Source organism: Didymosphaeria variabile (genome assembly GCF_027946475.1).
Source record: "Didymosphaeria variabile strain IMI 356815 chromosome Unknown scaffold_8, whole genome shotgun sequence".
Lineage (NCBI taxonomy): Eukaryota > Fungi > Ascomycota > Dothideomycetes > Pleosporales > Didymosphaeriaceae > Didymosphaeria > Didymosphaeria variabile.
Window position 1 is genome coordinate 415,681 of NW_026611627.1, and position 15,017 is coordinate 430,697.

General features: G+C 50.6%; 5 protein-coding genes across 5 annotated transcripts; all 5 read right to left on the reverse strand.

The window, feature by feature from the left end:
- Positions 1-216: 216 nt before the first annotated feature.
- Positions 217-1,242, reverse strand: N0V89_010365 (uncharacterized protein; the record flags this gene model as incomplete). Its single annotated transcript, XM_056219109.1, has 1 exon — positions 217-1,242. The coding sequence occupies one exon, from the start codon at positions 1,240-1,242 to the stop codon at positions 217-219; it is 1,026 nt and encodes a 341-aa protein (XP_056066236.1).
- A 1,675-nt stretch (positions 1,243-2,917) lies between these two features.
- Positions 2,918-5,331, reverse strand: VPS1 (vacuolar protein sorting-associated protein 1; the record flags this gene model as incomplete). The annotated part of the gene is made up of 6 exons (XM_056219110.1): positions 2,918-3,171; positions 3,226-4,132; positions 4,187-4,934; positions 5,001-5,095; positions 5,176-5,245; positions 5,312-5,331. 6 exons carry the CDS (start codon positions 5,329-5,331, stop codon positions 2,918-2,920), a joined length of 2,094 nt encoding a protein of 697 aa, XP_056066237.1.
- Positions 5,332-5,872: 541 nt separating this feature from the next.
- VMA1 (H(+)-transporting V1 sector ATPase subunit A) lies at positions 5,873-8,411 on the reverse strand (the record flags this gene model as incomplete). The annotated part of the gene is made up of 9 exons (XM_056219111.1): positions 5,873-5,929; positions 5,978-6,765; positions 6,872-7,027; positions 7,080-7,703; positions 7,751-7,835; positions 7,886-7,934; positions 7,981-8,002; positions 8,062-8,098; positions 8,160-8,411. The coding sequence occupies 9 exons, from the start codon at positions 8,409-8,411 to the stop codon at positions 5,873-5,875; spliced, it is 2,070 nt and encodes a 689-aa protein (XP_056066238.1).
- A 1,225-nt stretch (positions 8,412-9,636) lies between these two features.
- N0V89_010368 (uncharacterized protein) lies at positions 9,637-10,084 on the reverse strand (the record flags this gene model as incomplete). Its single annotated transcript, XM_056219112.1, has 3 exons — positions 9,637-9,752; positions 9,817-9,853; positions 9,899-10,084. The coding sequence occupies 3 exons, from the start codon at positions 10,082-10,084 to the stop codon at positions 9,637-9,639; spliced, it is 339 nt and encodes a 112-aa protein (XP_056066239.1).
- Positions 10,085-11,079: 995 nt separating this feature from the next.
- Positions 11,080-12,606, reverse strand: N0V89_010369 (uncharacterized protein; the record flags this gene model as incomplete). Its single annotated transcript, XM_056219113.1, has 2 exons — positions 11,080-12,265; positions 12,386-12,606. 2 exons carry the CDS (start codon positions 12,604-12,606, stop codon positions 11,080-11,082), a joined length of 1,407 nt encoding a protein of 468 aa, XP_056066240.1.
- Between the last annotated feature and the right edge of the window lie 2,411 nt (positions 12,607-15,017).

A 15,017-nucleotide genomic window follows, 5' to 3' on the forward strand; every position in this document is an offset into this window, starting at 1 on the left:
ACAATGGAATATGCGAAGAACCTTGCTGTACACAAGACTAGCTCCCATGTTAATGAGAGCCAACTACATGTAGTAAGTATCCGATCCGGGGTAAATGCGACCGAATGCAACCGACCCCTCATCGCTTAAGGTCGATCGCAGCGTTGCAGGGCTAGCTGCAAACTAATGACTCAATGAGACAAATATTTTTCCGTGTTTGTCCCAAGTAACCGACCCTCAAGCAAGGTCTACTTCGCGACCGCGTCTCCGAAGGATGACTTGAATGCAATCAAGCTTTAGGCCACCCATGACTTCAGCATCTTTAGCAGCCCAGACATCCTCAATGTCCCTTAAAACTCTTTTCAAGCTGGGAAATTTCCTCGACTCGTACATCGCCAAGAATCGCTCGCGGACGAATTGTCGTTGTGTTGCGTCCATGGCTTCACATCCAGCGGTGAACAGAGGCCAAACATGCGAGGACACTAGTGGTGAGTCGACTGGAACTTGCTCGATGAACGCAAGACATTCCTGCACATGCTTGACCGTGGTAGGATTTGGCGAACCCATGTCAAGCCAGACGCGGTAAAGATATATGAATGCAGCGTGGCGATAAGCTTCCACAGTAAAGTTGACGTCTTGAGGTTCAAATGGATTCACTTCGTCCAGATCGACAATCATGTTAAGCAGTATTTGCTGAAGTTCGGCGCCCATATTGAAGTTATCGCCTTGAAGTTCCGACTGACCTGAACATAGCCTTTCCGCTTTCGCTACTTCGTGGAACTTGCTGATACGTGCGACAACTTGCATGATCTTTGCAATATTCTTCATCCTCAAAGAGCCTTCGATTGCAGTGAAATCAGACCCGTGTATGTCAAGAGGCGAAGAGCCTCTTGAAACTGAGGAGAGGATATCGTGGTAGGCGAAAAGACTGTTCAGGAAATCCGCGCTTGACGAGGTAGTATTATTGGACCGAGCTCTTCTTCGTGCGATCATGGCTTTTGCGCCGATGAGATGGTTTACCGCATGCGCCTCTTCCTCGTCACCAAAGAGTCGTGCGGATATCTGCATCATCATCACAGTGGCTAACGTGGGATCTGCGTCAGCCAGGTATGGGTCCTGGATAGCCTCCTGCAACAGACGGATAGCTTCGTGCTGATGTTTGTATGCCTCGAATCGGAGTGTTGTATCACCAGATACTAAAGCGAAGTGCGTTGCGGCCATAGACAAGACTGTTGACTGTAGAGCGCCCCGCGTGTAGGTCATTGATGCGAGATGAATTGTGAAGGAGCTTATGCCTCCATCTTTTGGAGCGGCCGATATCAGGGGAGATAGCTGCTCCAGCCAATAATGCAGAAGTCGTTGGTTTGTATAAGACAAGTCTGGGTAGACGGATGGGTTCACCATGGGACTTAATGCCCATTCGGAAGGATCCAGAAAGGGCGCACCGCTTAATGGCGTTGGTGCAGAGACGACACTGAATACGGAGGCCGGGCTAGTGACAGATCCAGGGCTCTCAACAGATAATTTGTCGATGGATTTGCTCCGCTTCGCATGACGTTTCCGTAGAGCTGGAGCGGAAGAAGTCGCGATCTTCCATTTCCATTGTACTCCGTAACCTTTGCACTCTTTCTTCAATCTCGTGCATCTTCCACAGTTCGGTTTTTGCTCATCGCATTTATAACCCGCTTCTCGACACGTCCAGCATCCAGTTCGAGATCTCGTGTGACCAGCCATGATAAGGAAGTCGGTGTTTGAAAGCGACTGTCCTCATCAATACCATCAATTAATCATCATCTGTTGAGTCGTTCCACTGGACATTACATGCAGAGGGAATACGGCATAGCATTTGATAAGGGTGGGGGTCGTGGGAAGTGGAAGAGTGCACATGCGGAGAACTCTCGAAACTGATCTAAAAGCGGCAAGTGGACCTAACCACGCGACCTCCGTGCAGAGTCGGGCCGAGCAGATCTCGAACATCACGAAAGTCTAGATGACTAGGAATTGCAAAGATTTTGAACTTTACATGAACTTTAGCAGCAACAAAAAGGCAAACACAAAGCTACCAACAATTTACAAATTCATTCATGGCACTGTCGTTCACAGTACAAGGCACCGCACCTGCCATCGGTCCACTTCGAGAGTCGCAAGGCATGCTCATAATCGTGGTCCTAGGGTCTAATAGTCCTGTGAAGCCTGCGTCTCTCTGAATATTGAGTACTCCTTTGCTGCATAATCAAAATATTGTTCTACTTGTAGATCGCATCGCAGCACTCACTCCGTCGGTTCATGATACGCTTGAAATGCGTATCGTCGAAGATGACCAGAAAAGCTGCCATCGTATCGTGTCAATCTGGCAGTAAGCCGAACCATCAGCGTAGGATCTTCATGCTTAGTCGAATCTCGTGATTGCAACAAACAGTGTCACTTTCGCTGGTTTTTTCCTGCGTTCCCACTTCCACCCTAGATAACCTCTGCCTTGGCCTTGTGAACGATCTACTTTGGTGCGCGGCCTCGCCGTTTGAAGCTTTGGTCTTCGCGACTTGACAACTTGCTTGCAGTGCTCGTGTACTATCGCCTTGTTCCTCGAAGGTCGACATATGTGTGTTAGCTGGGACTGACATGACCGAGGTTTCGTATGAAGAGTACTGCCACTTCTAGTGAAGATCACGTTGCCAATGGCGCGGAGTCGGAGTAGTTCGGCAATGTTCGTAGAAGCTGTGATCGAGTTCAGGCTACGAGGCGAACAGATGCATGCATAAACGACAAGAATGGTATATCTATCTGTCAACATCTCTTCTCCACATGCGTTCAACGGGTCGCATAAAACACCACCCAGGCTCGTGAAGATGACATAGTCATCAGATGTGCTCCTCACACAGCCAGCGTACGTATTACATATCCCCGCACCCAATCCACCTACAAATCAAGTCTACCTTCTCTATTGCACCTGGTTCACAATCTCGCTCGCCTTGCTCAACGATTCCACCATCTGCATGCACTCCTTGCGCCGCCTAACAGTGTACTCAGATTCCTTCAGCAAATCATCAAGCTCCTCCGTTTTGTACATGTTCTCGAGCAACTCGCGCTGCATCTCCTCTTTCGTCCACGAAACAAGGTTAAGCATGATGGCCTTAGGGACCATGTCGATCATGGTGCGGCGAACGATATTAAAGTAAGAGGTAATGAGGAGCTCTGTCATACATTAGCATGTCGTTTCACGAGAACAAGATAGAATACGGAACGTACTGATAACCTCGACCTCCTGGACTTCCTTCTCGCTCAGCGTTCCGCTCGCCTTGAGCGTGGATGGTGGCGGCTCCATGGCCGCCATCTTCTTCTTATTCTTGCTGGCGAAGAAGCTTCCGAAAAACCCGCCACCCTCCTCACCGGCCAAGCCCAAGCTTGGGCTTGCCGCGCGTGGCGGCACTGCTGGAGGCAAAGGCTTCCCTGTCTTGGGGTCGACCTGTTGGGGCTTGCTTGCATTGTGTCGCTCATGTACAATTGCCATGGCTCGCGAACCGTTGATGAAATCTGGGTGACCGGTGTTGATGTAGCACGATTCCATAGCAACAAGATCCTTGACGAGCTTGTTCGTGGGGTCCATGGCCTTTTTAAAGAACATGACGACGACTTGGTGGAGCTTCTCTTTGAGACCTGGGTACCGTCTGAAGGTTGACTTGTTGAGGAGCTGGCCAAGGATACGGATCAATTCGTCGTAGACCAGGCTGACGCATTTCAACGAAGGGTCTTCTAAGCGCTTGATTTGCTGCTTTACAATAAGCTCAAAAGCAGTGGTGCCGACGAAAAGCGCAGGTGAAGAACCAGACGAGTTGTAAAGCACAGTTCGAATGTCGACATCCTTGACCTGGTCGAAGGGGTCCACAGCTTTGACACCGTTGGCGTATAACTCGTGGTAGACGAAGGAGATACGTGCGCCACCTGAGAGCTCAGATGCCGATAGCTCCTGGTTGTTGCCCTCGAGGACCCCCCTGTATTCGTTGCTGAATTCCGTGATCATGTTCAATACGATGTTTGAGCTGTTGCCAAGTAACGAGTCGCCCAAGGAAGCTAATTCGGCGGAGTATTTCTGGAGCGAGGAGGCAATGCGCGCTTTGATATCGGGAAGTGTTTGCTTGATGTGCATCATAAGGATCTAGAGTTAAATTAGCTTTCTTCTATGGCCTCGGGTATGCAGCTAGATGCCTACCAAGTTCAGCTTGCGCGCTAGATAAGGCGTACCACAATAGGCTGCCTTGTTCTTGTATGCGCGGTGATTTTCGAAGAACGATCGTTCGTGCTCCAGAGCAGATGAAATCGCCTTCTTATTTTCGATATCACGTTGCCCTCGGTTCACGACTGGAACGTAGCCCAACCGTAGCGGAATGATGCGCCCAGCCAGAATATCCACGACATCGGTTCCATCGTCCATCAAGTCGACCTTTGTGAGGACACCGATTGTCCGCTGTCCCTCAGGGTCCACTTCTCTCGCCAGCTTCAGACCGTCCGAGTTTGCCAAATCCGTATTCGCTGCCGTGACAGCGAGTATAATGGCGTTCGGCTTGCTGATTTGCTTCAGCACCATTTCACGGATTTGGCGCTCGATATCGCGGGGCTGATCGCCAACGGGGACCTTTGTGAGACCAGGCAAATCAACGAGCGTAAGCGTAAGGACGTTTGGCGAGTATATCCTCAGATTGATGGGCGCGGGAGAGATACCGGCATTGCGACCCGTCTTGGACTCGGTTTCGCGCACGATCTCCTCTCGTATCTTGTTGAAGTCGTGGAACTTCTGGCCGGGAATGTGTAGGAACTCGCCCCACTCGTCCACGTTGGACTCTGCATCCGACGTCTTCACCTCTTCCTTCACGCCATTTGCCTGGGGGTTTGCCGATTGCCGATTGATAAGCTGAAGGATAAGCGGTCTTCGGGTCACGATACCAGTTCCTCGAGGAAGGCTGTTGCCTCTATCAGCTTGCTGCCCAACTTCTCCAGCCTAAGGTGTAGGAGCTCCCAGCACTCACAAGTCACGACCGACTATGTTCTCCAGCACCGAACTCTTTCCACTCGACTGCGATCCTACGACAGCGATCTGAGGCAAATCTATAGGGTTTTGGACCTGCGACAGGCATCAGCTTGTGCGCTCTTTATCGTGGCGGTGGGGTTGCGCTGAATGGCATTTCAAGAGAGGCGACGTACCCCTACGGTGGTGAAGACATCCTGAAGCTTGTTTACAAGCGTAATCAGAGTCGGGTCATTGACGTTGATGCTGCAGAGCATTCGTTAGCTGTGGATCCTGTGGTGGTACTCAAGCTCCACTATGGGGGATACCTACGCAGTTGGGTTGACCGACATGCCGGCGACGTGTTCTCTAGTGGTGCCTTCTCAAGGTGTGTGTATGTAGCGGAGACTGTGCGAGTGCGCTGTGGTTTGTAGGAGAGCGTGGGAGGACTCGGGGGTGTTTGGGGTCAACTGTGTTAGGGTGCGCACGCCCGCGGTTTGCGTATCGAGTGTCGTAGCTGCCAGGCAGGGATGCGCGCCACTGTGGCGCAGCACACAGTCGTCACCGCGCCCGTGGCCGTTCACTGGTCGGTGTGCTAGCGTTACAGAGCCTAAGATAACTCGCCCTATAATACTTGCACAAATTTGTATCCTGAACCTAATAGTCTATCGCCGACGTTCACACTAATGCGAGAGCCTACAGGAGAACGTCCAATCACACAGGAAACGAACCTTAAAGGCATGAGAACAGCACCCGGTCGGCCCCCTGTTACCTCACACGGTCTGTTCATGTGTGAGCGTCGTCAGCCAAACTAGGCATCAACATTTGTTCATATACAGACAGCTCAATCTATATCCACCATTCCAGAAAACACGCTATGCAATACACGAAACCTTACTCGTCTACCACAGACGCGAACTTGTCCGTCATCCGCTGGAGAAGTTCCTCGTACTAAGAAATAGTTAGCGGGCTATGCATGTGAAGGCTTGCGCAACGTACCTTTTTCGTGATCTTCTCCTCGCCTTCACCAGGCACCTCGAACTTCATGCTGCGCAGCTGACTCTGCACCTCTGATGTGCTCTCCCGGATTTTTGCCCACGGATGACCCTGCGCAACTGCCTTCTGTGCCTCATCATGGAACGCCATCATGTTCTTCATCATCCATTCCGTCTTCCACAGTGGGCAAAACTGGTCGTAATCAGAGTATCCGTTTTGCTGCAAGAAATCTTCTTTGAGTAGTGTTGCAACGTCCAGAGTAATCTTGTCGCCATCACCTAGGGCAGATTTACCGACAAGTTGCACGACCTGGTCGAGATCTTCGGATGTCGTCAGAAGCTCCTTGATGCGGTCGCGCAGGCGAGGGAACTCTGGGTTATGTTTCGCGTAGTACTTGTCTAGCGGTGTCGTGTACTTGCTGTAACTGAGACTAGTGTTCACAGACGGGAAATGTTTTCGCTGCGCAAGCTTCTTGTCGAGACCCCAGAAAACTTGTACAATGTTGAGTGTACTCGTAGTGACCGGGTCTGAGAAATCACCACCCGGAGGGCTGACGGCACCGACAATACTGACACTGCCGTGACGCTCAGGGCTACCGAGCGCAGTGACGCGACCAGCACGCTCGTAGAAAGAGGCCAGCTTGGCACCCAGATAGGCGGGGAAACCTTGGTCAGCAGGCATCTCTCCCAGACGACCCGATATCTCACGAAGAGCCTCAGCCCATCGTGAGGATGAATCGGCCATCATAGCAACGTCCTTGCCCTGGTCCCTAAAATATTCGGCAACAGTAACTTTAAGCACGTCAGTATTGGCCAATAGAACAAAGATTACGCCGTCAGATCCACAGTGCAGCCAGGTTGTGCTCTAAGGACTTCTAGTTGGACATGGTGAACTTACTGCCAGTGTAGATGGAGGCTTCGCGAGCGGCCACAGGCATGTTGGAGGTATTGGCGATGAGAGTAGTACGCTTCATGATAGGCTCCTTCTTTCCGTTGATGTCGATGGTCAGCTCAGGGAAATCCATCAACACCTCAGCCATCTCGTTTCCGCGCTCTGTGCACATTAGCCTTGCGCATACACAAAGGACCACCGTGGGTGGACTTACCTCCGCAACCAACGTAGACAATGATGTCAGAGTTGGAGAATTTGGAGAGCGACTGACTGATGACAGTCTTGCCGCATCCGAAAGCACCAGGAATACACACAGTACCACCCTGGACACTGGGGAAAAGCGCATCAAGCACACGTTGGCCGACAACAAGAGGCTGGTCGGACGAAAGCTTCTCGGAACTGGGGCGCGGTACACGGACGGGCCATTGGTGCACCATGGTGTATTCAGTCTTGACGCCGTTGAACTCGAGTTCCAAGATCTTCTCGTCTACGGTGTAGCTGCCCTTGTCTGAAAGGCGAGTAATGGTTCCCTTGGCGCGAGGAGGCAATAGGATCTTGTGATCGCTAAGCAAACTGTTCTCGAAGACGCTACCGAAGACGTCACCACCGGTGATGTGGTCGCCGACCTTGTATTTGCCGGGTGTGAAGTCCCACTTCTTCGTGCGGTCGAGAGCGGGGATGTTGATACCGCGGGGAATGTAGATGCTGTTCGATGCGTCGGCAATACTCTTGAGAGGGCGCTGGATACCGTCGTAGATGGTTTCCATGAGACCAGGGCCGAGCTCGACGGAGAGGGGCTTGCCCGTCCTCACGACAGGGTCGCCGACCGTCACACCAGCTGAGAACGATTAGACGATACCTTCAAATTCTGATTCCATAGCATACCAGTCTCCTCGTAGACCTGAATGGTAGCCCTGTCGGCTTCAATTCGAATAACCTCACCGACGAGGCTCTCATGACCGACACGGACCTGCATGCAACATCAATATTTGAATATGTCCAGGTTTAGACTGCACATACGAGCTCGTACATAGCACATCCAATCATGTTAGCGGCTACGATGACGGGCCTTCACATATCAGTATGAATTGCGAAAGCGCGCTGCGGTGACGTACCCAGAGATGGAGAAAACGGTTCCTGCATAAAGGTTAGTATCGATGCTCCAATTTCAAGATATGGATGGCGCATTCACGTACCCGTCTGTTCGTCATCGTCGGTCTTCTTCTGCTGTTTCTGCAACCCCACCGTCGTCAGCCATGGCCCGTCTCAACGCCCCTCCAAACCGATCACTCACAGGTGGCATCTTGTCTATTTTCTCTTCTTGCTTCAATACGTCGACTGGCGAGTAAGGCGGTGGAGTCTCGACGTCGTCGGATTCGTCCTGCGGGAGGAGAATCGGGCTCTTGGGAAGCGGAACGAGCTTGGGGTGGGTGCCTGTCTCGTGGGAGGTGCTGGGGCGGGGTGGCAGCTGTTCTTCGTTTTTGACCTTGCGCACAAGATCTAGGAGGGAAGGTCGAGGTCGAAGACGAGGCCGTAAACCAAGCATGCAACGGCGATAAGGTGGGCGAGGAAGCTCGACAGTCGAAGTACAGGCCAAGTGCAGCAGAATGACGCCGGCAAGAGCTCCACCAAAATGGTCCGTGCGCTGTCTGTGCTCAAGCTATCGCATCGCTTGCACCCAGCACGCCTCAACCCTCATGGCAGTATGTCGGTATTGATGCTTAACATGATGATCATCTCGACACATTGCACGCAAATATGACAATGGTAGCTGAACACGCCAGATATTACTTTCGCAGACTTATACACCATCAAAGATAACCTGGGCATGTTCTGCGATATCCTACCATGGGTACAAAATTACCAGACACCACAATCACCCTGTTCCCTCCACAAAAGCAAGCGGATACCAACTTCAATTCACACATTCTCCTTCTTTACGCGAGCTCGATCCTCTCCCGCACCATCACTGCTATCCGTCCACACATACGCCTCATATCGTGCCTCCACGGTTCCTTCCGTGCCAGTCAACGATTCTGCCAGCGTAGCTATACTCATCATCCTGCGGATTCCACTGTCCCCCTGGTGGGCTAAGGGACTTTTTCTTACGCCCAGGCTGGGCATGAGGCGCGCAACGAGTGGCTTCATGACGAGCAAAGAGGAACAGATGATGGCTACGTTGATTTCCGCCGTAGACCAGATAGCGGCGTAGCTTCCAGACTCTTGTGGAGAGGTTACGAACGCAGTCAAACAGCATTTGAGAGACGGGTGTACTTACTGCTCACGTTCCCCTTCTTAGCCGCCCCATGCACATGCACGATCCTCAGGATCGCAACAACACAAACACTGCCCTCCATCAGCCCATTACCCCTCCCCATCATCTGCAATACTCACAAAAGGCCCAACCCAAAAGGTACCAACAACCCCACCTTCTGCCGTCCCTCCAACTTCAGCCTCCCCAATACCGGCATCGGCATAACCCAGATGAAGCAATCCAGCACAATTCCAAATAGCGAACAGCTCCAGAAATGGTCTTCTGCATCCATACACGTGCCTGGTACCTCGGCTTGCCAATACTTCTGCACGGGACTGCAGAGAAATACGATGCCGAATACGCCCCATGTCATTGCGCCTAGTGTGGCAAGGCCGACAACGTAGATGCAGAGGCGGAAGTACGGCATGTGGTTGAAGAGGCGGTGGTATTGGAAGAGGATGGAAAAGCGAACTAGGTTTACAGCGGTGTGGTAGAAGAGGGAACTAGCGAACATCATCTAGTGGTCATTAGGAGAGGTAGACGGAGAAGGGGCATGGAAGCGTGCCTTCATTATGGTGGTGAAGAGCGAAGCTTTGACTTCGTCGTGCGTGCTGTTAAGGTCGATTGAGAATTCTACAGAAAGCATATTAGTGTGCCGCTGAGTATGCGTAGTCGGTTGAAAGGTTGATGAGCCTACCGCCACCCACAATGCCTGTGAAGGCCATCGAGAAGATCTTGTACTGTCAGGTCTGAATTTGAAAGCTGGACTGTTCGCATACCAAAGCAAGCGTAACGATCACATCCTCCACACCGTATACACCCGAAAGCTTCGCCCTAGAGTACCATCGCAATATTATCGTGAGGAGAGCGAGAGCTGTCAGCACCACCGCCGGAATCAAGGCCTCATAGCCGATGTCTGCCGTCGCCTTCTTCGACACAATGATCCAACTCGGGTTCTCGTGCATATCGAATGGCGCAGGTATTCAATTCTGAACCACACTGAAGGAAAGAACGACCAGTAATCTTCGTAGCTGCCGATGCACCAGTCTTCCATATACATATCGTTCATTTCTTTGTTGTCAGTCTGCATGAGCAAAGTTGGCAATCACGGTGTTGAGCACAACAGGTTCAGGAACGCGGGTCGGCCGGTTACCATCCAGGCGGCATTCAAGGCTCGAGCAGAAGATGGTCCAAAAGCATCAGGGACGGGTCATTGAGCGGTCATACAACGAGGAAGTCTGTGGGATGTTCACCCATGGTGGTGGATTTAATTGCGCGGCCCACAGTAAATTGATTGTGAAGCTTAGCATGTGAAGCTTCCAGTCTGTTCGACGACGCACGTTGAAATCGATTGTAGAGTGGCATGGAAGTCTATTTGAAACTTGAAGAGCTGAATTGGTGGACTGTGTTAGCGTAGTGCGGTGAGCCAAACGTAAGAACCGTGGCCGTTTAGTGGGGCTGTGACCCGAATGTCAAGCATGTCTCCGTCGCTGACCATCGATGTCTAAAGATCGTTTGTGGCGCACGTCTAGATGTGAGCATGGCACGAGGAAGACAGAAGAATCGAGGTCTATCCTGTGGGCCTATGGTGCGCGTGCATAGGTCCTCGCCTGGTCGTGTCAATCGTCGATAGCATTCGTAGGGTGTTGAGAAGCAACATTTGTATCACTTGACGTCTGTGTCATCATATTTTGTTGTGCTCTACTGCTAGTTCGTAGTTCGTAGTACGTTGAAGGTTTATGGTACTCAAACATTACGTGTGATTGCGAGTGGGAGCTAGTCGATCTTTAAGCCTCGTACGGCAGCGGTGGTGTCGGATCGGTTATTTTGAACGCAGCCACGGTACTTGCGGTTTCGGTCCATTTGCATTTGAGTATCCCTGAGCGACACGTGGTATGTACCAATGTGGATGCTCTCCTACCTGGGCATGATCCACCAGCTATATTCCAGATGCTAAGTCTCAATAGCCGCAATCTGTTTCCGGGGAAGTGAACTGGCATTTCAAACCATTTTCCTCAAAAAGTGCAACAGTTTCATCCTTTCCTTCCCATTCAGAGTACCCGAAATTGAACTGCTCCAACCGCGGCACTGACTCTCTCCAATTTTCTTCCCCAACAAACCTCTGTATACTAGGCATGAGGTCTTCCTTGTCCTTTTCGCACGTGTCAAACCATTGAAGATCGTCTGCAAGGCCAATGGAGACGAGGTTCTGCGGTAAGACACTGGCCAGGGCTGGGCAATTGCGGTTGAGCCATCCCAGAAGAACGCAGGCGGGAATGGTCACTGTTTCCAAGGCGGTAAGCTCTTTCAGTGAACAGTGTCCGATGACATATTCATAATCGTCCTCCAAGTCTCCCCTACCTCCGATCAATGGGTCTTCGCTCGACCAATGGTCATGTGCAAACTTGAAGTGTCGGAGGGAGTCCTTGATACACCCCAGTGCAGAGGCCAAATCGTGGGCTTGCAACTTATCGTAGCTCCACATCTTGAACTCGTACTCCAAATGGGTGACGAATGGCGTGTACTCGAGACAATAGTGCAAGTGATTGGGTGGTAGAGTGGAATCAGGTAAACGTAGGACTTGTAAGGCTGAGTATGATGGGGATTCGGCTGGCCATTCAAGCTCTGACTGAACTCCCGATCTTTTTAGGAGTGGAAGACTAATCTGGGCTTGCTTGAGCTCTGGTAGGTAGAAGAGCGTAAGATAAGATTTTAAATCCAAGATCCAGTCTTGTGTATTTCTTGGCCACGATACAAGGATGTTCGACCTAACATACTCAAAACTGGTGCCGAGCCTGATATCTTTCAGGTGTTGAAGCCGCGAGACGCGTCCTGTGCACTCTGTCGGTAAAGCGTACCCATGGAGTATAAATTTCAGGACTTTGTTGCACGCGAGGACGTTAAGTCCAAGTGTGATACTAATGACGTTGGGGCACAGAAGGATAAGTAAGCCAACAACAATGTCGAATTCGTTCGTTTCTAGACCGGCTCGGAACGCTTTACTTAGCCGCGATTGGTCCAATCCAATGCGGCGCATTGCAGCCAGGATCAGACTGCGGTACTCATATGTGTCTGGAGGCGGAGGCAATTTAGGCTTGTTCCCAGAAGGCGTAAAAATACGATATCCAACGCATTGTAGATCAATCCTGCGAACAAAAGTACCATATTTTGGATATTCCAAGATTGAACGGAGTAGTAGATCGAGCCTTGGACATTCGCAACCTGGGTCCGTTTCTGTCACATTGGGGTTTTGTCCACGGACATACTCTGCCTTTTGGATAGCATGCGCATTTTGCATCTTAACTTTATCATTTCCGGTCCATAGCATGGTAACATTCTCGAACACGAGCTCGGCTGTGAGTGACCGGATTGCTTTAGATGTCCTCGAAAGACAGGAAATGTCGGCGCGATCTTGAATTTCACATACAATGCTGTCGAAAATCTCCCGAGGAAGGCTGGTCAATGAAGGCGCGTTGTTTAACGTCATGCTTGATCTCTTTGAAATGTGGCGTTGTTCACGGGGCAGTTGCCGCGAAGTTGGGGGAGGTGGCGGCTAAACAAAGGGTTCCGATGCAGATGAAGAACAGGTTTGATATGAAAATAGTTGAATATAGTAAAAATTGAATTGAGGCTGTAACGGTGAGAATGATGTGCAAGACGGGATGTGGAGACTATAGGAAGAAGTTTGAATGCTGATAGGCAGCAAAAGGATACACAGCCACACTACCGTAAGCTGACACCGGATTGGTCAAAGCTTTTGAAAACCATCTTTCGTACAGAGCTTGGAAACTATGCAGGAAGATGTGCCGTCCGTACCACTGGGCCCCAAGTATAACGGCGCGCTGCGTTGAAACCTTCTGCTTTTGTTAAAAAGAAGAAGCTTTGCACAGAACAGGAGGTGACATGCCAAAGCATGATGTGATATCGCAGAAGATGGGAAATCAATCGCAGAAGATGGGAAATCAATCGCAGAAGATGGGAAATCAATCGCTGAAAGGAGCAGAGGTCGAGTTATGGCAGCAGAGTGCTCTCCCGTGAAATAAGTACGGTGTGATTGAGTAGCTGCGTCATATCTCAGAGAGCCAGTAAATCCTCTTCATCACAGGAGGAACGCATGGTGACCTCAGCTATTAGCATGTGAGAGAAGGCCCAATTCGGTGACGAAGACCAACTGAGATGAGATCACTCGATCAACGAGTGGACGCAATCGATATGTGCAAGGCATCGATTCCAGATCTGTCTTCAAGGCGGATGGAAAACGCAATGTCCCTCGTGTAGTGAGCTTAGATCTTGCGTCATAAGCATGCAGGGCGTTTTCTTTAGTAAGCCGCTGCAAGCCTTGCATATTTTGTCAACATCCTATGATCGAAGGGTATGCACGGGTATGCTTGGAATCGAATTGGAATGTGGGGGGATGACCTATGGTGGCCTTGCGTGCTCGAATGTATGGAAAATCAAGTTGATCCCTGTATGCCCGTTGACCAACAAGCGGTCAACTAGTTGTAGTCAACTTCCGCACGAGTATCTCACTGAACTATCAAGCATTTTCCAATAATGTGCTTGAGCAGTGGCGAGCTTCTTCATGGACTTGAGACTGCTATGCATGAGTGAAAAGCATCCCTCAGAGACAAATGGTTTCTTGCGTGCAAGACGGAATCACGTAGAGAGAGATGCTTACAATGACTGAGAATAGTAGTGTATCTATGGGGCGTTGACGTCGGAGCTACTGCTGACCGGGGTGCGTTAGCGCGGTTTGCCGAGATGCACTATTTGAAATACTCGTCAACACCGTGCGAATCCGCCGCCGCGTTTCACACTGCAGGTGCATATTGTCGCATTTGTTTGACCCGGAATTTGTCAAATGAATCATCGGGTGGCCTCATGGTCCTGGTGACCCTGCGTCTTATTGGCCACCCCTGCGTTCATCGAGTCTCAATTTCTGAATCTGATGAGGAATTATGTTGGACGTGTCAGTTGCAAATACGATCCATGCGCGATATGAAATCAGCGAGGCGATTTGATGTATTTGCAGTAGTCGTTTGCAATGTTTAGAAGGACGGGGCCTGATCTTTAGATATAGTCATGAGTGACTGCATCATTTCGCTTGCCCCCAAACTCCTCGTCCTTTCAGCACTGCCTCTTTCTGAGCGCTCAACATGTCGTCCTCCGGATGTTCGGATCTGCTCTTATCAAATGGTTCTGTATCTTCTCGAGGCACAGCCCCGACACGCTCCACGCACCCCTACTTGACACCTGGTCAAGCATCAACAATCGCTTCCTGGACGACTTCCATCCCAGACCGAAGCCCAGGACCACGCATTCTTACCGATGATGAGGTGGCACAAAGAGAAGCCGCTTTCGAGGCTTATCGACAGCTGAAGCTCGCAATGTTCTCGAGATCAACCAGTCCTTCTAAACCGCGACCAGCTTCCAGTTCCTAGACGACTCTCAAAACGGCTATACGTATGCGTCATGCAACTTCATACATGTCCAGCAAAAAATGTCTTCTCGTTAGACCAGCAGAAGAGACGAAGACGAGCAGCTTCACTCAGTGCTGAGCTCGAATGCTCCGCCAAAAAATTGTTCAAACGACCTTTGACAGACCAAAATGTTGTCAGGTGGTCATGGTACCCTGCGATATTATTAGAGAATAGCGGCTTTCGAGGACACCATGCTCGGCTAAAGTCTTAGCAAGCAGAGGATGATGTTCGGAATCGGATTGCCTTGTCCGTTTCCTAGCTCTTCACAATCTCGGCATTGTTTGGCGCTTATGTTGGGATAGAATGGCGTTTAGGCGTTTACTGGGGCCTGTTTATAAGTGATTTGGAATATATACCCGTTGGCAAGCGAATGTCAGCTAGCTTAAGGCATCATGGCCTCTTCGTACTACTGTGCAGC